Here is a 22,963-nt window from a genome sequence, read left to right as displayed (position 1 = left end):
ACCAAGAAAAAAATAAGACTTTATCTCGCACAAAATATCTACAGCCAACAGAGCTGCTCAACTCTTCCACACAGTGGAATCACTCTGCAATCCTTCCTGCCTAAAAGCCCCAACCACATACTCCAGGGAAAGGTGTGAAGAATTCTCTGCCTTCTTCACAAACAAGGTGTCTACCATCCGTGCCAGCATTACACCAACAACATCAATTGACCACTGGACGTTGCATATGCCTACTACCGTACCACCATGGCAAGTCTTTGACACTCTGAGTGTAGAAGATTTTGGAATTCTCATTCAAAGTCTCCGCCCCACTACCTGCGACCTGGATCCTGGCCCAACTGGATCCTTAATGCAGTGCCCAGCGCTGTTCAGGCCAGCACTTCACAAAATCACTCAGTGCTCCTTGCAAAGTGGACTTTTCCCAGAAGAACTAAAGAAAGCAATCATAAAACCCCTCCTGAAGAAACCATCACTAGATCCTGATTCTGTAACCAACTACAGACCTGTGGCGAACTTACCATTCCTATCAAAAGTTATCGAGAAAGCAGTCGCCAACCAGCTAGAAGCCAGGCTTACAGATAACATCTTTGATACTTTTCAGTCAGGATTCAGGAAAAGGCACAGCACTGAAACAGCATTAGTCCGAGTAATGAATGATCTACTTACTGCAAGGGACAAGGGTGATTGCTCAATTCTGATTCTTCTTGACTTGTCAGCAGCATTTGATACTGTGGACCATGAAATACTAATCCAGCGACTGAAGAATTACTGTGGCCTAAGGGGTACTGTTCTTAGCTGGTTTCAGACCTTCCTATCTGGCAGGACACAGCAAGTATGTCTGGGCACACACTACTCTAATCCAGTGCCACTTGCCTATGGAGTTCCACAGGGTTCTGTACTATCACCATTACTCTTTGCAGTCTACATGCTCCCACTGGGCAAAGTAATCCAGAACTATGGTTTAGGATACCATTGTTATGCAGATGACACACAACTGTATCTGTCCTTCAAGCCTGGCACCCAAGACCCATCAGCATCCATAAATGCGTGTCTAGTGGATTTACAAAATTGGATGAACACCAGCTGGCTGAGGCTGAACTCTGACAAAACAGAGGTGTTGGTGGTAGGTGGTCCACACATGATGGATAAAGTTCAAAACGCTCACCACCTCAAACTAGCAATTGGGGGAGATACTGTACAGTATAAAGACTCTGTGCGAAACCTTGGGGTGATCCTGGATGGAAATCTAAAACTCAGACAGCAGGTATCAGCTGTCGTCAAGTCTTCCTTCTTCCATCTAAGAAATATAGCGAAAATAAAACACCTAATCCCAGCTGAAGACCTACCTGCCCTGGTTCACGCATTTGTATCCTCCCGCCTAGACTACTGCAACGCCCTGTTAATCGGATCTACAGATAAGGTTCTGCGCCCCTTACAGCTAGTACAGAATGCTGCAGCCAGACTCCTAGCCAATGCCAGCCGCAGCTCACACATCACCCCAGTACTGCAAACTCTTCACTGGTTGCCAGTAAAATGGAGAATCAATTTTAAGATCTGCCTGCTGACATTCAAGGCTCTACACCACATGGGACCCAAATACATAGCGGATCTATTGGAACTTTATGCCCCTCCACGCACCCTCCGCTCTGCCAACAAGATGAAGCTGGTTATTCCCAGGATACACTTAACATTTGGTGCTCGGGCCTTTTCCTATGCAGCCCCTACTCTATGGAACTCACTTCCACAATCAGTACGAGAGGCTCCTTCTCTGGACAGCTTTAAAAAAAAAGGCTAAAAACTCACCTCTTTTCCCTAGCCTTTGAGACTGCATAATGCAGGGTCACAGCGCTTTGAGTCCCCAGGGAGAAAAGCGCTATATAAATATTATTGTTATTGTTATTGTTATATATGTCAGTTTTATGAGAGTGAATCTGCATTGTTTACTTTTAGCAGGAAGGCGTGTCTATTTTTGGGCAAGCATGGCCAGTGACCAGTCAGAGTCCTGGGATTTATGATGCGGGGAGACTCGCTGCTCACCATAGGTTAGAGCATCCCATGTGACTCAATGAGGTAGGCTGACGCCACCCATAGTGCAAGTTTTTCTGCGTTGCATGCGCTCCACGCTATTCCAATGCTCTCCACTCTGACGTCATAGGGGCTGCGACCCGACCCCGCTCCGAGGTGATTGGACCATATAGCTTCCGATGACACAAAGCCTTCCGGGCAGGTCACGGCGAAGGACAGCGATTGGCTGAAAGCCGGAGGACCAGCTGGTGGATAGGTAAGGAGAAAGTTTAGGCCCTATGAACCAATGATAGGCTTTGCCCGCACGGAGGAAGGGGATGGGGTTAGAAGCTCATATGTTAGTATTTAAGAAGCGTTTTTATGTCATTTGTTGTACACTCTGCCTCTGAAGAAGCTGGTTTAAGCCAGCGAAACAGCTGTCAGGCTCTTTCCACCCCCACTGCTGTGTACCTGCTACTTCCCCCACCGGAATAAAGGAATTTTAAGAAGCGGTGCCCCTTCTTTTGCCTTCAATTATATTGGATACAACTAACTCGTGGATGTGCACGCTCCTTGGTTCCACGCCCGGTGTGTCTGCCCTGCTGCATTTTGGTGCCAGGTACTGTGCTTTTTTTCTCTCCGAATCTACATACATGAGCACTATTAGTTACAAGTCTTTACTTGCCCAGCTAAAAAAGTACCATAAGTCTTCCCAACAAACAGGCATACAGTATTTCACAAGCCAATAAAATTCTTACCATTAAGACTACCAAATCCCTGCTTATAAGACTCCCATGATCTACTGAAGCAGAGCCCATCTTCTCCATTGTGTCTCTGGATTACCGTCCACCCACCATCACTGGTCATTTTACAGGAAACCTAAACAGAAAGGGTGTTAGGTTTTTGCATTAGACAATACTTAACCACTTGAGGACCAGTCTTTTCGCCCCTTAAAATGAACTTTAAGCCAGAAAAAAAAAAAAAAAAAAAAAAAAAAAAAAAAAAAGTTTTACTCACCTGGGGCTTCTACCAGCTCCCTGCAGCAGTCCTGTGCCCTCGCAGCCACTCACTAATCCTCTGGTCCCCCGCTGCCAGCTAGTTTAGTTTTTGCCGACAGGCCCGTCAGGACTGGCCACATGTAGCTTTTTCCGCATTCCTGACTGTAATTAGCGCTATTGCGGGCCGCAACGCGTACAAAAATACGCGTTGCCGCATATCTATGCATGCGTAATGCGACAATGCGTATTTTTGTATGCGTTGCGGCCCGCAATAGCGCTAATTACAGTCAGTAATGCGGAAAAAGCTACGTGTGGCCAGTCCTGACGGGCCTGTCGGCAAAAACGAAACTAGCTGGCAGCGGGGGACCAGAGGATTAGTGAGTGGCTGCGAGGGCACAGGACTGCTGCAGGGGGCTGGTAGAAGCCCCAGGTGAGTAAAACTTTCTGGCTTAAGTCTCTTTAAGGACCAGAGCCTTTTTTTCCCCATTCAGACCACTGCAGCTTTCACGGTTTATTGCTCTGTCATACAACCTACCACCTAAGAGAATTTTACCTCCTTTTCTTGTCACTAATACAGCCTTCTTTTGGTGCTATTTGATTGCTGCTGCGAGTTTTAGTTATATTCATCAAAAAAAAAAAAAAAAATTAACTCTGTTGTGACATTTTTCAAATAAAAGTAAAATTTCCTATACATTTGAGCGCAAAGGTTATTCTGCTACAAGTCTGATGGAAAAAAAAAAAAAAAAAATTACATTCAGTGTATATTTATTGGATTGGGTAAAAGTTATAGCGTTTACAAACTATGGTGCCAAAAGTGAATTTTCCCATTTGAAAGCATCTGACCACCTGTCATGTTTCATGAGGTGCTAAAATTCCAGGATAATCTAAATACCCCCAAATGACCCCATTTTGTAAAGAAGACATCCCAAAGTATTCACAAAGAGGCATGGTGAGTTCAAAGATTTTATTTTTTGTCACAAGTTAGTGGAAAATGACACTGACCCAAAAAAAAAAAAAAAAAAAAAAAAAATTGCCACGGACTTACTATGCTCCTCTCTGAATACCTTGAAGTGTCTACTTTCCAAAATGGGGTCATTTGTGGGGTGTGTTCACTGTCCTGGCATTTTGGGGGTGCCTAATTGTAAGCACCCCTGTAAAGCCTGAAAGTGCTCATTGGACTTTGGACCCCTTAGCACAGTTAGACTGCAAAAAAGTGCCACACATGTGGTATTGCCGTACTCAGGAGACATAGTATAATGTGTTTTGGGGTGTATTCTTACACATACCCATGCTGGGTGGGAGAAATATCTCCGTAAATGACTTCACACACACATACACACTTGTCTATTTACACAGAGATATTTCTGTAACTCAGCATGGGTATGTGTAAAAATACACCCCAAAACACATACTACTGAGTACGGCGATACCACATGTGTGGCACTTTCGCACCCTAACTGCGCTAAGGGGCCCAAAGTCCAATGAGTACCTTTAGGATTTCACAGGTCATTTTGCAACATTTGGTTTCAAGACTACTCCTCACGGTTTAGGGCCCCTAAAATGCTAGGGCAGTATAGGAACCCCACAAGTGACCCCATGTTAGAAAGAAGACACCCCAAGGTAGGAGTATGGTGAGTTCATAGATTTTATTTTTTTGTCACAGGTTAGTGGAAAAGGACACTGAAAAAAAATTAAAAAAAACAATTTCCGCTAACTTTTGACAAAAAATAAATTCTATGAACTCGTCATACACCTAACAGAATACCTTGGGGTGTCTTTTAACCACCCTGGCGTTCAGTTCCCCCAGGATTTCCGTGCAAAAAGTGTTTCAATTAATTTCCAATAATTTGCAACCATTTTTTTTGCAACCAATTTTTTTTAATATTAAATGTAATACAGATTATTGTATTGAATTCAATTTAAAAAAAAAAAAAGTGTTTTCTGCAAGATGTTGATGACGCTGTGTGACCCTGGTGTCATCAACGCCGATCAACGGGGGACATGTGATCGCTGAGGAAGAAGCAAAATCCGCCAAGGGACATGGAAGAAGACACTGGGGAAGCTATCAGAGGTACGCGACGAGGGATCAGCATGCCAATGGTGAGTATAAGACCCAGATGTATAGGTAGAAGATGTGCAGCCAGGTATAGTTAGCCAAGTATAGTTAGCCAGGTATATAGTGAGCCAGGTGTTTAGCCAGATTTATAGGTAGCCAGATGTCCCCCTCCCGATCCTCCCCCCCCCCCCAGCACGCTGTGGGTAGCGATCTGTGCTACCCACAGCATGCAGAACAAGCATCCAGCCACCCTAGGGAATCCCTGGGCAGCCAGCGGGGCAGAAAATGTGCGGGGGATCCCCTTGTATGTGGAGGCTGTGCTGGCGGGGGATCCCCCTCTGTGCGGGGGGGGAACCCCTTTATATGGTGGCTGTTGCGGGCGGCCTATCCCCCTCCTCCCCCTCCCTCCCGATGTCCCCCCTCCCGATCTCCTCCCCCCCCCCCCCCCCTCTCTAAGCCCATTGAGTAAATAGATTTACTCACCGAGGGCTTTCTCCAGCGACGGCAGCAGCACTTCATCTCCGAAGTCTCGTTCTCTGTACAGTTACATTACAAGACTTGGTGACGTCACCAAGCCTCGTAATGTAACTGTACAGAGACCGGGACTTCGGAGATGGAGAAGGAAGTGCTGCTGCCGTCGCTGGAGAAAGCCCTCGGTGAGTAAATCTATTTACTCAATGGGCTTAGAGAGGGGGGGGGGGGGGGAGGAGGAGGAGATCGGGAGGGGGGACATCGGGAGGGAGGGGGAGGAGGGGGATAGGCCGCCTGCAACAGCCACAATAGAAGGGGGATCCCCCCACCCACACAGAGGGGGATTCCCCCGCAAAAGCCACAATAGAAGGGGGATCCCCCACCCGCACAGAGGGGGATCCCCCACCCGCAACAGCCACCATATAAAGGGGTTCCCCCCGCCCGCACAGAGGGGGATCCCCCGCCAGCACAGCCTCCACATACACAGATCGCTACCCACAGCATGCAGTCAGGCATCCAGCCATCCTGGGGAATCCCTCTGATAAGTAAAAAATGCAGCCGGCGGGGCAGAGAAACAGGAAATCTCCCTGTCGGCATGGACGAGCTCAGCTCGTCATTAACGTTTTTTGCAAGTTTTTGCTGGACGAACTCAGCTCGTCCATACCGCCAGGGAGGTTAAAATGGGGTCACTTGTGGGGTTCCTATACTGCCCTGGCATTTTACAGGCCCAACACCGTGAGTAGTCTGGAAACCAAATTTCTCAAAAGGACTGTTCAGGGGGTATAAGCATCTGCAAATTTTGATGACAGATTGTCTATGAGGGGGCAAATTTTTTGGAACCGGTCATAAGCAGGGTGGCCTCTTAGATGACAGGTTGTATTGGGCCTGATCTGATGGATAGGAGTGCTAGGGGGGGGGGGGGTGACAGGAGGTGATTGATGGGTGTCTCAGGGGGTGGTTAGAGGGGAAAATAGATGCAATCCATGCACTGGGGAGGTGATCGGAAGGGGGATCTGAGGGTTTGGCCGAGTGATCAAGAGCCCACATGGGGCAAATTAGGGCCTGATCTGATGGGTAGGTGTGCTAGGGGGTGACAGGAGGTGATTGATGGTGTCTCAAGGTGTGATTAGAGGGGGGGGAAATAGATGCAAGCAATGCACTGGCGAGGTGATCAGGGCTGGGGTCTGAGGGCGTTCTGAGGGTGTGGGCGGGTCATTGGGTGCCCTAGGGGCAGATAGGGGTCTAATCTGATGGGTATCAGTGACAGGGGCTGATTGAATGGCAGAACAGATGTAAACAATGCACTTTGGAGGTGATCTGAGGGTAGGTCTGGGGCAATCTGATGGTGTGGGTGATCAGATTGCCCGCAAGGGGCAGGTTAGGGGCTGATTGATGGGTGGCAGTGACAGGGGGTGATCAGTGGGTTATTACAGGGGGGGGGGGTAGAGGCATACAGTACACAGGGGGGAGTGATCAGGAGGGAGCAGGGGGCAGTTTAGGAGAAAAAAAAAAAGCGCTGACAGAAAGTGACAGGGAGTGATTGATGGGTGATTAGGTGCTAACAGTGGTCTGGGGGGTGGGCAATGAGGGGGCAGGGGGGGGGGGGAAATCAGTGTGCTTGGGTGCAGACTAGGGTGGCTGCAGCCTGACCTGGTGGTCCCTCGGACACTGGGACCACCAGGGCAGGAGGCAGCCTGTATAATAGGCTTTGTATACATTACAAAGCATATTATACACATCCATGGCGGCGATCGGGCAGCTAGTAACCCGCCGGCGCTTCCAAATGGCCGGCAGGTTACAGCGCGAGGGGTGGAGCCAGTCACCGGCGGCTGATCGCGTCACGAATGACGCGATCGCAGCACATCCATGCCCGCAGCCGCCCCCCGCCGATGGGCGTACTGCGGTCGTTTAGGCCCGGTCTTTGCTGCCGCCCATCGGCTGGGGGCGGTCCTTAAATGGTTAATGTAAAAAACAAAACAAAAACAACTTTATATGATGTACACTAGTCTCATGTATGGCAAACTAGGCCTGCCTACAGTTTACAGTATCAAGTTATCCATACAGAAATAAGTCTTTCTGAAAGCAACATTTCAGAGACAATGAATTGCACCTGGTTTGCTTGGCACGCCTTTTGAAAGGGCACATCCAGTTTCTGAGTTAATGCAGTCATGCTTACTAAAATGGTCTTTATTTTATCAAAAATCGCTACTGCCAAGATGTACACACACTCTGGAAAATAAGACGCTGCAGTAAAATCAGGACAGTTTCTAGGCTAAATTACACCCAGGGCGAGGGTTTAAAAATTGCCTGTGGGATTGCAAGCCCTTACGCTTTAGGTCACAAGTAGATCTGCCTACTTAATAGTGACCAGCCGCTCATCCAGGACGAAGCAGGGACCAGGAAAACACAGACAAAGAGAGCCCATAAAGTCAACTCCACCTTGGGCGCCACGCACTGACAGCCTGCAGTCCCGCTACAGGACATAGGGTGTCACTGTGGTGATGTGATGACGACTTGACGGCAGATGCAGGCAGGCCAGGAGGAGTAAAGGAAGAGGATTGTGCTGGTTATCTTTCATTTGGCTGCACTGCACGTCACCAGCTCCCTAGTGTTTATGTCCTTCTGCCTGCGCCCCCCTTCTACTTGCCAGTCGGCACCCCACCCAAGAAACAGCCCTGAGTAAAATAGGAGCTACAGTAAGGCCTTGTTTCCACCTTTCCGCTTCTGTCTGCTTTTCAGTAACATGAATCTAACACTGACGTGCTGATAAGAGGACAGGAGCGTACAGATGGAAACAAGGCCAGGATTCACACTTGTTAAAATCCATGTGCATTTTGTGAAAATGTGAACACATTTTCCAGACATTTAATGAAAGTCAATGGAGATTTGCTCATTGTGCACATTTCCATTACATGCAGTAAAAACGCTGCTGAAAAATCTCAGCAATGTGTGAATCCTGCCTTAGGCCTGGAACCCACTAGGAGTGCTTTTCTGAGTGCTTTGTGATTTGAAAAGATCTTACTAATGTAATTCTATGGGTGTGATCCCACTCGAGCAATAGGATTATATAAAAATCCCCCATAGCATTGCATTAGCAGGAGCTTTTTCAAATCACTAGCGCTTAGAAAAGGCTTTTAGTGGGTTTGAGCCCCAAGGCTACATTCAGTGGGGCATTGTCAGCCAATATATTTCTATTGGAATGCAATTGCAGTGAGATTTGAAATGTGCGATGCATGCAGTTACTGGTTAATGCACACATTAACAGTTGCAGTGAAGCATACTTTCAATGTACTGTATGCATCACACCATAGTCATAATTGCCAATAGGACTTTTCCTCTATGTTGCGATACTGTATTTCAGGGGAACGCAACTCCCAACACTGAATGTAGCCCAAAGGTTAGTGGTGTATGGGGGGAAAAAAAAAAAAAAAAAATGTAATCAGAGTGAAAAGCTTTCTGCAGATTATAATTTTGCCTGCTGTGAGCAGATCCCAGACTATTGGTGTAATTGCAACTGGTGTCCAGACAGCTTGCTTTTCACTCCCATACTCAGAAGGGAGTGCCACATCCTGAATCTGTCAGTCATAGCAGTGTAGGGACAGGGCTACCCTAGGCACTTCAAGTTACTCTATGTGCAATTTGACATCGGATAATCAGAGAGCCTAGGAAGCTCTAGGAACACAGCTGCACTGGAAACAGGGTTTTAAGATAACTTTGTTGTAATGCCTTACCAGAAATGACGTCTTGGCTCCTTCTGGCTGGATCACATAACACCCACTTTTCAATGCATTATTTTTATTCCAGATGTCTGAGCAGTCACTTCCTAAAATGAACATGAGCTTCATTGGCTTGTTACATTCTTTACCAAAACCAACAGTTTCTGTAGTCTGAACCTTTGACTGATAGGAAATTATGTTTATTGCTGGCTTTTAAGGATTCACATAATTTTAGTCAGGATAGAATAGTCAAAAGCCAATAATAAACCATCCCTGAGGTTAGCTATTGAAAAGCGTTAACAAACCTCTAAAGTAAAGCTTAGCATACACATGCAAATTTTGATTAGCTAATCACTGGCCAATTTTACCGACACCATAAAGCATGAGAGTCAACAGATTTTGAATACTATGGACTGTGCATGCAAGTTCTCATTATATGGAAATTGTAAAAATCAGCTAAAGTTGCATGTGTGTATGCACCCTCAGGCTGCTTTCACAGTGGGACGTTACAGGCGCATGTTACAGCAGCCTGTAACGCAGCCCAACTCACAGTAATGAAAAATCAATGGGCTGTTCACAGTGCCCACGTTGCGTTACATTGTAACGCTGGACGTTCAGAGAAAGTGAAGCATGCTGTGCGTTATGTGTTTTTGGTGCGTAGACTGTTTGCACATGCTCAGTAAGGGGAAAGTTCGCTATTGTTCGTAGCCACATGGCTAATTAATATTCACTGCACTGTAGTGTTGTCCAGATCATTAACGATTCAGATCTTTGATCCTGATCTTTTTTGTGAGTCGAATCATACGGACCACCACAATGAAGGATTCGGTTCACAGTTGATGTCTGGAAGAAACGGGAACTGCAGCTCCTGTGCACAAGCACAATCTTTTTGCTGCATCTCTCCCTTCACCATTAGCACCCTCAATGTGCCTTCATTCTCCTGCACATCTCACTCTGCTGCACCCCTGCTTCCCTAGTAAAAGGATTCAAAGATTCGGTTCAAAGATCCGGATCTTTTCAATGATCCGATTCGAATCATCTGAATCATTGAAAAGATCCAGACTTCCCAGGATAGCACCAAGAGCCTCATAATGCGGCTCAATCTGACGTCCAACTTCAACACCACCATGCGTTGCGTTAGGGGCACGTTATGTGACCTTAACGTCCCCTAAATGGCAACGTCTTGGTGTGAAAGAGGCCTCAATGCCTAGTACACACTATACAATCTTCTGTAAGATTTTCCTGCCAGATAATTTCCAACATGTTGGAAATTAACATCCATCTGCAATGCAATTAACCTCTTGAGGACTGCAGTTTAAACCCCCCCCCCCCTAAAGACCAGGCAATTTTTCATTAACTTGGCCACTGCAGCTTTAAGGCCAAGCTGCAGGGCGGCACAACACAGCACAAAAGTGATTCTTCCCCCCCCCCCCCCCCTTTTCTCCCCACCAACAGAGCTCTCTGTTGGTGGGGTCTGATTGCCCCCCCAATGTTTATTTATTTTATTTTTTTCAAAAATTGTCTTTTTATTCAGTGTAAACCCCCCCTCCCTCCCCCCGCTAGCCAATCCCCGTGATCAGCTGCCATAGGCTTCAGCCTATGACAGCCGATCACCTCTTGCTCAGGAGGGGACAGCCGTGTCACAGGGCTGTTCCTAGTACAGTGTTGCTGCTGATCGCAGCGCTGTACCTGTAAATAGACGGTACGCCGGCTAACAGTCTCCCGAGCGGCAACCGCCGCTTGGAGACTGAAGGCAGAGCTCTGCTCCGCCCATTAAGCGGGAGATATGCGCGCGCACCCTGCGTGAGATCTCCTGCAAGACATAGCCCTAGGACTTTACACCAATTGGCGTTAGGCGGTCCTGGGGCTGCCGCCGCGGCCACGCCCATTGGCGTGACGCGGGCGGCAACAGGTTAAGCATTGTTCTACTCAGCAGGAGATAACCAGAAGACAATGCACCAGAGATAATCACCAGTCTCCCCCAGTACTTTACAGCAAATCTGATTACAGAAAATTGAATGGTGTGTACTAGGCATAAAGTTGTCTACACACATCCAATCTTACAAAACAGGTTCAACCGCGCTTTGGGCATAAATTGCAATCTCAATAAGTGGAGAGCAATGCAAAAAGTCACTTAAACTTTAAGAATCCAATATGATACAAACAATCGCGCTACAATCTCACAGTCCCTTTAGATGAAGACGACCTCCAAGGCTCACCCAGATCAGTCCATCCAAATCCACTTTGTTATCACTAAGAGATAAAAAAAGAGTTCCATAGTGTAATACTGTAAAGCTCAGATCATATCCTTCACCAACAATATACACCAGGTGGATTCCTCTCCCCTTTTACTGGTCACCGAGTATAAGGCACCCCCCCCCCCCCCCCCCCCCCGAATAGCCCGCACTCACCCAGTAAACCTCTTTACTAAGAGGTATGCATAAACGCTCAGAGGGGGTCACAATATATCCTTCATTTGTCAACTTTTGCATCCAGGGAGGGGGTCCGTTACAGACCTCAATAATCCAACCACTGGGACTCGAATTTAAAATAGTGAAGTACAGTTTAATAAACATATAGGCCAGCAGTGTTGCACTTACAGAATGTCGGAAGTCTATGCGCATGTAACAGGTTGTGTTCCCGGGACACTGCTCTCAATGCCTCCACCTCCGCCCGTTCATAGCAAGTCAAGCCACGCTGCCGCAAATGGATCCCTCTCCTCGCTCCTTTCAGGCTCCACCCTATATGTTTATTAAACTGTACTTCACCATTTTAAATTAATTTGAGTCCTAGTGGTTGGATTATTGAGGTCTGTAACGGACCCCCTCCCTGGATGCAAAAGTTGACTAATGAAGGATATATTGTGACCCCCCTGAGCGTTTATGCATACCTCTTAGTGAAGAGGTTTACTGGGTGAGTGCGGGCTATTCGGGGGGGGGGGGGGCCTTATACTCACTTGGTGACCAGTAAAAGGGGAGAGGAATCCACCTGGTGTATATTGTTGGTGAAGGATATGATCTGAGCTTTACAGTATTACACTATGGAACTCTTTTTTTTATCTCTTAGTGATAACACAGTGGATTTGGATGGACTGATCTGGGTGAGCCTTGGAGGTCGTCTTCATCTAAAGGGACTGTGTGATTGTAACACATCCAATCTTGATGGGCCAGTTTTACCACTTCCCAGTAGTATGAGGACCAAGAGATTTTGAGTGCTTTAAACAGATTATGTAAGCAAGGTAACATTGGATGCAAGAACCAGGCTTAAATCTGCAGAACACAACTACAAGCATCACTTTAAGGCAGCCATACGATCCCTCTCTGATCAGATTCGATCAGAGAGGGATCTATCTTTTGGTCGAATCTGATGGCAAATCGACCAGTGTATGGCCATCTTTAGTTTCCAATCCATGTATATAGAGAGACGTGAACAAAAGTACTGTAGTCATACTCCATATCATGTTCCACTTACCAGCTACATTTCCATCCACAGCTGCCTGTAATAAAGAAATTGACTGAATTACAGAGTATGAGGAATTACTCCAAACAATATTCACAAGATCAGACTATGCGGTTTTTGGCCTACTTCAAAACGCATGTTATGTTGCCATGGCCTCATGCCTGCAGTGTCCCCAACCAAGACTGAGCTCCAGAAATTAGATTAGATTAAAAAAAAAAAAAACTGAAGGCTGCAACTCAACCAGCAAGGTGCTTGCTAGTGCCCGGCAAAGACTGTGCACAGTAGCCCCCCCCCCCCCCACCAAGTCAGGGGTGCAGCTAAGGTTTGTGGCCCCAAGCGGACTGTAGGAAGTGGCCCTATCCTGCGGCGCGCGAAGCGGCGAAAAATGGGCGTGGCTATCCCACATAAGTGGGCGTGGCCATGACATGTGTGTGGAGCTGGAGGGCAGATTGGGGCGGGGCTGTTTGCGGGGAAAATGGATGTGGGGGTGATTGAGGCGCGCGCCGCGCCGAAAGATGGATTTGGCCATGACATTGTATGGGCGGAGCTTAACCGTAGCACAGCAAATATAGCCAACTATGACCATTAAATAATAAATGCAGCAACAGTTATCCCAGACACCATAAAAAAAACGCAATTTGTGCAACATTTCAGCAGAAAACAAACAGAATTAGGGGCACAGTTCAGCAGAAATCAAACACTATTCGGGCACATTTTCAGAGCTGCAAAAAGAAAAGAATTTACTCACCTGGCACTAGCAGAAGTCTTCTCTCCCCGTCTCCTCTGCTGGCCGGCTCCTCAGGCACGCAGTTCCCACGGAGCTCCCTCCCTCCTCCAATCTCCCGCGCTGATTGAATCAGGGCTACGGGAAGATGGCCACCCGAAGCCCTGTACTGGAGACAGTCTCCAGAGCAGGGCTTCGGTGGCAGCCATCTTCCCGTAGCCCTGCCCTACTCTGCTCTGCCAGCCCCGCGGGTCTGCGGGAAAACAGTGACGTCACGCCGACGTCACTGAGCCGCCGAGGCCCCTATGATCTTGAGGCCCCAAGCGACCGCTTGGTTCGCTTTATGCCTCGCGGCGCCCCTGCACCAAGTTGAGTGTGAACATTGCAGTTGCTGCGCTTGTCAAAGGTTACTCATGCATGTTACAAACGCTGCTGTTTGGCTGCATGTCTTTTCAGCCAAATGGCATTTGTGGCTGGCAGCTGGGAAGCTGAACTGCTAAAAAAAAAAAAAAAAAAAAAAAAAAGTGGAAATAAAAGGCCTTAGGGCTTGTTCACACTGCCCTAACAGTGCTTACACCATGCTTTCCTATGTGCTAGTTCAGATTAGGGCATTCCGTTAGCTTTCAGATCTGAAAAACGGAAAATTGAATACTTACCTATCGGTAATTTTCCTTTCCTGATGCATCCATGGCAGCACTAATGGGTAGTAGTCCCACCCCCTACCCCTATAGGACAGGTAACTAGATAAATTAAAGGTAGGCCAACTCCACCCTGTCTATATTTCGGACTTGCCGAGACGTGGGTGGGTCTCCCATGCTGCCATGGATGCATCAGGAAAGGAAAAATTACCGATAGGTAAGTATTCAATTTTCCGTTTTCCTTATGCCTCCATGGCAGCACTAATGGGATTTAACTAGCAGTGAGAAATATAACATAGGGAGGGAGTCTAATTGCAAGTGCACGAAACCAATTTATTAGCATAATCAGTTTGAAAGAAAATATAATTAAGGACGAGCCGACAACACCGTCCTTCCAAATATTACAAAAGAAATAGCTGCAGGATCAACTTTATAGTGCTGTATGAAGGTGTGTATGTTTTTCCAGTTTGCCGCCTGGCAAATTTGGTTCGCCGACACCTTGGAGTAAGCTGCCCATGATGTCGAGATGGACCTCGTCGAGTGTGCCCTTAGATCAGATGGAGGTTCCAGACTGATAGCCTTGTAAGCAATCTGTATTGTTTTTACAATCCATGATGCGATTGTTCTTGGAGATGCGGCTTGCCCCTTCCTATACCCAGCCAGTATAATAAAGAGGTTTTCATCTTTACGAAAGTCCGCGGTTATCTCCAGATATTGCTTTAATATGCGTCCCATGTCCAAACTGTGCAGAGATTGTGACTCCTCGTCCTGGAAAGTGGGGAGAGTCCAGTCCTGATTAAAGTGGTAATAGGTAGCCACCTTTGGGATGGGGGGGGGGGAAAAAAAAAAAAAAAAAGTGGTGCTCTGCTTGCTATAACTGAATTGCTGTTTATCCCCTGCTTATTGCCTGAAGAAGTGGGCTGTGCCCGCGAAACGCGTTGCATCTTTGGGGTATTTTCAATAAATGTGTATATCTATATATTCAGTCCTTGGTGTCTGCTTTAACGGAGGCGAGGCCACCACTTCCTCCCAGCAATTTTTTTAAAAATTTTATGTACTTTTATCCTTCTGGCGCCTCTGTTCACCTACCAATACCTTTGGGATGAAGTTTTGCATGGGTCTAATGACCACTCTGTCAGGAAAAAAGCAAAGGTAAGGTTCTTTTGTCCCAATTGCTCTAAGACTCTGCGTGCAGATGACAGGGCTGTTAGAAAGATTGCTTTTAAGGTGATATGCCACAGAGAGGCTTCGAGAGGTTTGAAGGGGGAGGTTCTTAAGGCTTCAAATACAAGCGGTAAATCCCAAGCAGGGAACATGGTTTTTCTTTGAGGCCTTATCTTTATCACTCCTTTCAAAAATTGGATTACCAATGGGTTCAGTCCCCACCTCACGCCCGTCAGGGCGGACAAAGCGGTTACTTGTACTGTAAGGCTACTTGCACACTAAGACGTTGCGTTAGGTGCCACGTTAAGGTTGCATAATGTGACGCCTGGTGCTCTTCTATGTGGACGTCAGAGTGAGCTGCGTTGTGCAGCTCACTGGCGTCCGTGATGCGTACTCTTGTGCGCATGCGGCATCACGTGGTCCCGCCGGCCAATCACCGCACAGAGCGGCCGCTCCAGGAAGTAAACACTGCACATCACAACGTGCAGTGAAAATTAGCCATGTGCCTGGCCGCTCCTCTCCAACATGACTGCGCATGTGCAGACAGTCTAACGCGGCTTAAGCCGCTCTAACGCCGTAGCATGCTGCACTTTCGGGAGAACGTGCAGCGTTACATGTAACGCAACGTGGGCTGTAACGCAACGTGGGCTGTGTGAACCGCCCACTTGTTACATTGCTGTGCGTTGGGGGAGCGCTACAGGCACACTAACGTGCGCCTGTAACGTCCCTGTGTGTAAGCAGCCTAAGTGATGAATAACTTAAATTTTTCCAGACCTGTCTGAAGAAAATCCAAGAGATGGACCTCTGGATCTTTAGGATTAAAATTTTGTTCTCGCGAAAGACATGAATCTCTCCCAAATTCGATAGTACGTCTTATGTGTAGTAGTCTTTCTTGATTGCAAGACAGTATTAATCACATTTTCAGAGCAGCCCGCACCTTTTAACCTTTGTCCCTCAAGAGCCATGCCATCAAATGAAGTCTGCGGGGTTCCGGGTGATGTACTGGGCCTTGCATTAGTAGATCCGGGGTCACTGGTAACTTCCAAGGTGGTAGTATCTTCAGCTGCCATAGGAGGGGGAACCAGGGACGATTGTTCCAGAATGGTATAATCGCGATTATGGTTACTTTCTCCTGCTCTAGTCTCCTGAGTAAACTGTGGATCATGGGTAATGGGGGGGGGGGGGGGGGGGAGATTAGGGGAACACATAACCCAGAGTAAATGTCCATCTCGCTGTTATGGCATCCATGCTCTCTGCTTGACGACAATAGGTCCTGGAGATAGAGCGTTTGCACTTGGTGTTCTGGACTGTTGCCATGAGATCTATTTCTGGGGTTCCCCACTTCCTGCAGAGTTTGCGGTAGATTTTCTGATTGAGAACCCATTTGTTGTTGACCGACGTCCGACTGAGATAGTCTGCCATCTTGTTCTCCGTCCCTGGAATATACATAGCTTCTTAATGTGTTAGGTGCGACTCCGCAAACTGTATAATTCATGAAGTCTGCTGTAGTAAGCGGAGGCTGCGTGTACCCCCCGTCTGTTGATATAAGCATCCGCTGTCTTGTCGCTCTTCACTAGTACTGCTTTGTTGGTTATCTGAGAGGAGAACGCCTGCAAGGCCTGTAAAATGGCCCTCAACTCCAGGATGTTCTCAGGGTCTTGTGATGCTTCCTGATTCCATGTCCCCTGTACTACTTGCGTTGACAGGTGAGCTCCCCATCCCCTGGAGCTCGCATCCGTCATTATCAGAATAGGTCTTTCTTTCTGGATCGGTTGATATTTGTCCAGGTTGTTCAAGTCCAGCCACCAATACAAACTGTTTTTCATTGTTGGTGTTATCTGGATCCATTGTGCAAGATTCGACTTCCGCCACTGGGTTAAGAAACCCCATTGGAAGGGCCTGGAGTGCCATTGCGCCCCCTTCACCATGGGAATCGTTCATACCTCCCAACATTTCAACTTTACAAAATGGGACACAGTCCACACCCCCTAACCACCCCCCCAAAATCCCTAGTCACGCCCACCATTTTAAGAAAAATAATTATTTTATTTCCGGGGGGGGGGGGGGGGGGGGGGGGAAGGGAGAAAAACCTGATCGAGGCACCAGCCGCGGGGGATCCCGTATGCTATTTGGGATGGGTGGCCGGCGTGGCCGCTATTTCTCCCTCCCAATGTGCCCCCCAGTGTCCCCCCTGCAGAGATAAATGCGCAGCAGCGGAGCGGGCTGTCATAAATCTTACCATTGCCTCTGACTACCGGGATCTCATCTGGTCTTCTCGGCTTCCTGCGACGTCACCGGAAGCCTAGAAGAGCCAGATGCCGGTAGTCGGAGAGGCAATAATGACAGCCCGCTCCGCATTTATCTCTGCAGGGGGGGGGGGGGGGGGGGGGGGGGGGGGGGTTACACATTAGGAGGGAGGGAGAAATAGCGGCCACCCATCCCAAATAGCATATGGGATCCCCTGCAGCTGGTGCCTCGATCAGGTTTTCCCCCCAGGATCCCCCAGCGGCCGGGTCACAAGGGGGGGTAGCGCGGGATGGCGGGAGGGGCCCCCCAAATCGGGACTGTCCCGATGAAACCGGGACGGTTGGGGCCACTGAATCGTTGAGGTTAACAAACCGAGCAGACTTAGACATTGTCTCGCTCTCAAGTAATTGCAGGAAAGGACTTCCTGTACTTTTTGTAGAATCTTCCATTTCTTTTCCTCTGGTAGGCGCACCGCATTGTGGAGTGTCTGGAATCTGGCTCCTAGGAATATCATGTCTTGGGTTGGTAACAACTGACTTTTCCGCCAGCTGACTAGCCACCCATGCTGTTGTAGAGTCTATCAGTAGATCTCTTTGCTGGACTATTATCTGTCTGTCTTGAGCAAGCAGGATGATGTCGTCCAGGTAGTGGTAAATTCTCAGATTCTTCAGATGAAGAGCTGCTACTACTTGAACTAGGATCTTGGTGAAAGTTCTTGGGGCTGTGCTGATGCCGAAGGGCAGACAGGTAAATTGCAAATGTAAGTCTCCTATTGCGAACCTTGGAAACCTCTGGAAGTCTGGGTGTTTGGGAATGTGTAAGTACGAGTCCTCTAAATCTATGGACAACATCCAATTTGCTATTCTTGTTGCTTGGATTATGGACTGGAGTGATTCCATTTTGAATCGTGGAAGCGCTATGAAGTTGTTTAATGTTCGAAGATCCAACACCGGTCTTAGGTCGCCCGAAGATCCAACACCGGTCTTAGGTCGCCTGTTTTTTTACGACAAAGAACAGCGGGGAGTAAATTCCTGTTCCTCTCTCCTGCGGAGGGACGGGGACAATGACCCTCTTTGTCAGCAGTTCCTGTATGTACACTGTGTTCTTGTCTTGTGATGTCGGTATTCATGAGGGAGTAAAGAGTGTCTTCGGTGGTTCTTGTTTGAAGGTCCATCTGTGGCCCTTTGATACTGTTCTTACCACCCATCTGTTCAAACAGTTTTCCGCCCAGGAACGAAGTCTGCCCCCCCACTGGACACAAGTGGGTGAGCGCACCATCAAAAACTCTTGGGGGTATTCCCTGAAGCGCTGGAAGATTTCTGTTTGTTTAGCTTGCTTAACGTTGCCTGGCCACCTTGCCACGTCTTCCTATAGTCTTTGTTAGGTCTGTAACTTTGTGTTTCTAAATCTTGACTGTTGTGTCTTGGGTTGTTGTGACGGATAAGATCTTCTAGGTCTCCTATCACTCGGTATTAAACCAGATTTATCCCCGGTGACTCGAGATATGGCCTTGTCCATCTGTTCGCCGAACAGACTTTTCCCATTGAATGGTATCTTACACCAGTTCTGCTTTGAGTTTTGGTCTGCCGACCAGGACCTTAGCCACAGGGCGCGTCTCGCTGTCACAGCACTTAACATGGCTCTTGCCGTGGAACGGATGATGTCTACCGAGACTTCACCAAGGAAGTCTGCTGTTAATTTAAACTCCTGAAGAGCATCTATGAGTGTTTCCTTGTCGGAATCTTCCAAAATGGCCATTTCCAAATTATTCGTCCAGGCGGCCACTGCCTTCGCTACTGACGTAAGTGCGATAGCCGGTTTCATGGCACCTCCCAAGGATGTATATGATTTTTTTAGATCCATATCCATCTTCCTGTCGATCGTATCTCTGAAAGATATTGCGTCATCCAGCGGCAAAGTTACGTGTTTTGCGAGTCTGATGACAGACGCATCTACTACTGGTGGTTTATCAAAGATATCCACTGTCTCTTTGCGTAGGGGATAGAGTTTTGACAGTCTGTTAGCCATAGCGATCCTCTTTTCTGCCTTTTGCCATTCTTCTTGTATTACTTCGCTAATTTCATCCATGAAGGGAAAAGCTGTGCACGATTTTTTGAGATGTTTATAATAAGTTTTCCTCTTCTTTCTACGTTTTTCGGATTCCTCTTCGGAGTCATCCTCCCACTCTTTGGCTTGTCTCACTGTGTTGACGTAGGGTTCTACCAGTGCGAAGTTGAACCCTAGTGTATTCTCCTTGTCCACATCTCCCGATTGGTGGGAGGTCGATGGGGTTGGTTCGGTGGGTATAACCGGTTGCGGGAGAGCTGCTATGTATTGCGACATTGATTCTTGTACCGCCTGTCGAATAAGGTCAGAGACTTCTACTGGCCGTTGATCTTCTCTGGACATCTGGCCAAAGCATTCTGCGCACACCAGCTTTCCTGGGAGTGTGTCTTCTCCGCATGCCCAGTGTTTAGGGGGATGCTTGTTATGATGTTTTTCAGGAGACTTGCTTTTGGAACGATGTTTTCGTTTAGCAAAAGCCTTCCGGGGTGATTGAGGTTCTGGATGCTTGCTTGATTGTACTGTTATGGGGCTGTCAGTAGACAAATGAATGTCTTATTTTCGCACTCTTTTCCTAAACAGTGAAAAAAAAAAACAAAAAAAAACCTACCTTAAGTGCATCTCACCTATCAGTCTGTTGCAGGTCTATGACGGGCACAGATGGGGCCATGATCTGGGAGTGTCAGAGTGTAACTGCACAGAAAAATAACAGAAACACAAGACTTATTACTGTGCACACTCAAACCCCTCACTGAGGCACAAAGAGAAAAACACAGTAAACCACTGGTTCCTACCTTCTGCGGAGGAAAGATACTCTCCCTGAGTACTGGCAATTGGCAAAGCGTGTCCACGATGTCCCTGTGCTCCTGGGAACTGAGGACGCTGACTTCGCCATCTTGCCTGCTAAAGTAGGCTAAACCCAGCCTTTTCCTGAAGCCTCCTCCTTCCCCCCCCCAGCCGCACCGAGGCTTGGAACGCACAGTCTGCGGCGCCGCCAACGCATACTTCCATATCCCTGTCCGCGTGGAGCGCAAACCGGAAGTGACATGCGCGCACGCCCAGCTAATCCTCCCGGAAGCCGGAGCACGGCTCGCCGATCAATCTAGGGGACCCAGAGTCCCTGACCAGCATTTAGCCGGTAACAATGAAGCGCCCATACTGCTAAGGAAGCAATTAGCCTCCTACCCGGCAGTATCTGGCGTGCGACCCCCAAGACCAGCAGAACGGGGTCATGCACGAAAACCCTATTAGGGTCTGTTGCCACACCAGGAGAGGCCAACCTGATGAAATACCTGACAGGTGAGAGTGCACTTGACTGGTTACACTGTCGAGGCTTGAGGACGAAAAAAAAAAAATTAGACAGGGTGGAGTCAGCCTACCTTTAATTTATCTAGTTACTTGTCCTATAGGGGGCAGGACTACTACCCATTAGTGCTGCCATGGAGGCATAAAGAAAGTGCTGCATGGACCATTTTCGGGGCTATTCCACCTCAATGGAACATATAGGAAACCGCAAACGTTCTTAAACGCAATTGCTGCACAAAGCGATTTGTGAACACACATTGTATTTATTCTTTTCCGGGTCAAAGATTTCACTTCCTGACCAGTGAGTGAATTACAAAAACTCTGGAAAAGCGCTTTTAACAAAAACGCACCGCCCACCCAAGCGCCAAGGATATATATATAAAAAAAAAAAAGTTTACGTAAATCTAGAGTGACCAGACGTCCCGGATTGCCCGGGACGCGTCCTGGATTCGGGGTCCGCTGTCCCAGGCTGCATGAGGTCCTGGGAAACGTCCCGCTTTCAGCAGCGGGACGTCCCGGCCTCGGGACTCTGGCCACTGTATCCTCATGAACTGGCAGCGGCGTCTATAGACACCGTGCCAGTTCATTGTCCGCAGCCCCGCTCCAGCCTCCTTCTTCCGGTATCTGTTCGACACCGGCAGGTGAGCAGGGTTACGGCAAGATGGCTGCCGAAGCCCTGTACTGGAGACTATTTGTGTCTCCAGTACAGGGCTTGGGCGCCATCTTGCCGTAGCCTTGTCAGCGTAGGAGGATGTTTGCCCGCATTGCATTTCTTTTCTGGGGAAATGTTTGCCCGCATTGCATTTCTTTTCTGGGGAAAATGTTTGCCCGCATTGCATTTCTTTTCTGATGTTTTCTGATGAAACTATTTGTGTCTCCAGTACAGGGCTTCGGGCGCCATCTTGCCGTAGCCCTGTCAGCACGGGAGACGAGCAGGAGGAAGGTGGTCCCGGGAGCAGCGCGCCAGAGGCCGGAGTCTTCTGCCAGGTAAGTAAATGCTTTCTTTTCCAGGTGAAATTTTCTCGCATTGCGTTCCTTTTCTGGGGAAAGGTTTGCCCGCATTGCGTTCCTTTTCTGGGGAAAGGTTTGCCCGCATTGCGTTCCTTTTCTGGGGAAAGGTTTGCCCGCATTGCGTTTCTTTTCTGGGGAAAGGTTTGCCCGCATTGCGTTTCTTTTCTGGGGAAAGGTTTGCCCGCATTGCGTTTCTTTTCTGGGGAAAGGTTTGCCCGCATTGCGTTTCTTTTCTGGGGAAAGGTTTGCCCGCATTGCGTTTCTTTTCTGGGGAAAGGTTTGCCCGCATTGCGTTTCTTTTCTGGGGAAAGGTTTGCCCGCATTGCGTTTCTTTTCTGGGGAAAGGTTTGCCCGCATTGCGTTTCTTTTCTGGGGAAAGGTTTGCCCGCATTGCGTTGCTTTTCTGGGGAAAGGTTTGCCCGCATTGCGCTGCTTTTCTGGGGAAAGGTTTGCCCGCATTGCGCTGCTTTTCTGGGGAAAGGTTTGCCCGCATTGCGCTTTTCTGGGGAAAGGTTTGCCCGCATTGCGCTTTTCTGGGGAAAGGTTTGCCCGCATTGCGCTTTTCTGGGGAAAGGTTTGCCCGCATTGCGCTTTTCTGGGGAAAGGTTTGCCCGCATTGCGCTTCTTTTCTGGGGAAAGGTTTGCCCGCATTGCGCTTCTTTTCTGGGGAAAGGTTTGCCCGCATTGCGCTTCTTTTCTGGGGAAAGGTTTGCCCGCATTGCGCTTCTTTTCTGGGGAAAGGTTTGCCCGCATTGCGCTTCTTTTCTGGGGAAAGGTTTGCCCGCATTGCGCTTCTTTTCTGGGGAAAGGTTTGCCCGCATTGCGCTTCTTTTCTGGGGAAAGGTTTGCCCGCATTGCGCTTCTTTTCTGGGGAAAGGTTTGCCCGCATTGCGCTTCTTTTCTGGGGAAAGGTTTGCCCGCATTGCGCTTCTTTTCTGGGGAAAGGTTTGCCCGCATTGCGCTTCTTTTCTGGGGAAAGGTTTGCCCGCATTGCGCTTCTTTTCTGGGGAAAGGTTTGCCCGCATTGCGCTTCTTTTCTGGGGAAAGGTTTGCCCGCATTGCGCTTCTTTTCTGGGGAAAGGTTTGCCCGCATTGCGCTTCTTTTC

At 48.2% G+C, this 22,963-nt stretch overlaps 1 protein-coding gene across 1 annotated transcript in view; it reads right to left on the bottom strand.

Annotated features, from left to right (window-relative positions):
* Positions 1-22,963, bottom strand: part of LOC137561407 (angiopoietin-related protein 5-like) — a 35,079-nt gene that overhangs the window by 3,937 nt on the left and 8,179 nt on the right. Inside the window, exons 3-5 of the mRNA XM_068272701.1 lie at positions 12,717-12,741; positions 9,261-9,352; positions 2,763-2,883 (exon numbers count right to left, since the gene is read on the bottom strand). Of these exons, the coding sequence (XP_068128802.1) occupies positions 2,763-2,883; positions 9,261-9,352; positions 12,717-12,741 (238 nt within the window). The remainder of the gene's footprint in view (positions 1-2,762; positions 2,884-9,260; positions 9,353-12,716; positions 12,742-22,963) is intronic.

Source organism: Hyperolius riggenbachi, chromosome 3 (assembly GCF_040937935.1).
Source record: "Hyperolius riggenbachi isolate aHypRig1 chromosome 3, aHypRig1.pri, whole genome shotgun sequence".
NCBI lineage: Eukaryota > Metazoa > Chordata > Amphibia > Anura > Hyperoliidae > Hyperolius > Hyperolius riggenbachi.
This window is presented reverse-complemented; position numbering and strand designations above follow the sequence as displayed.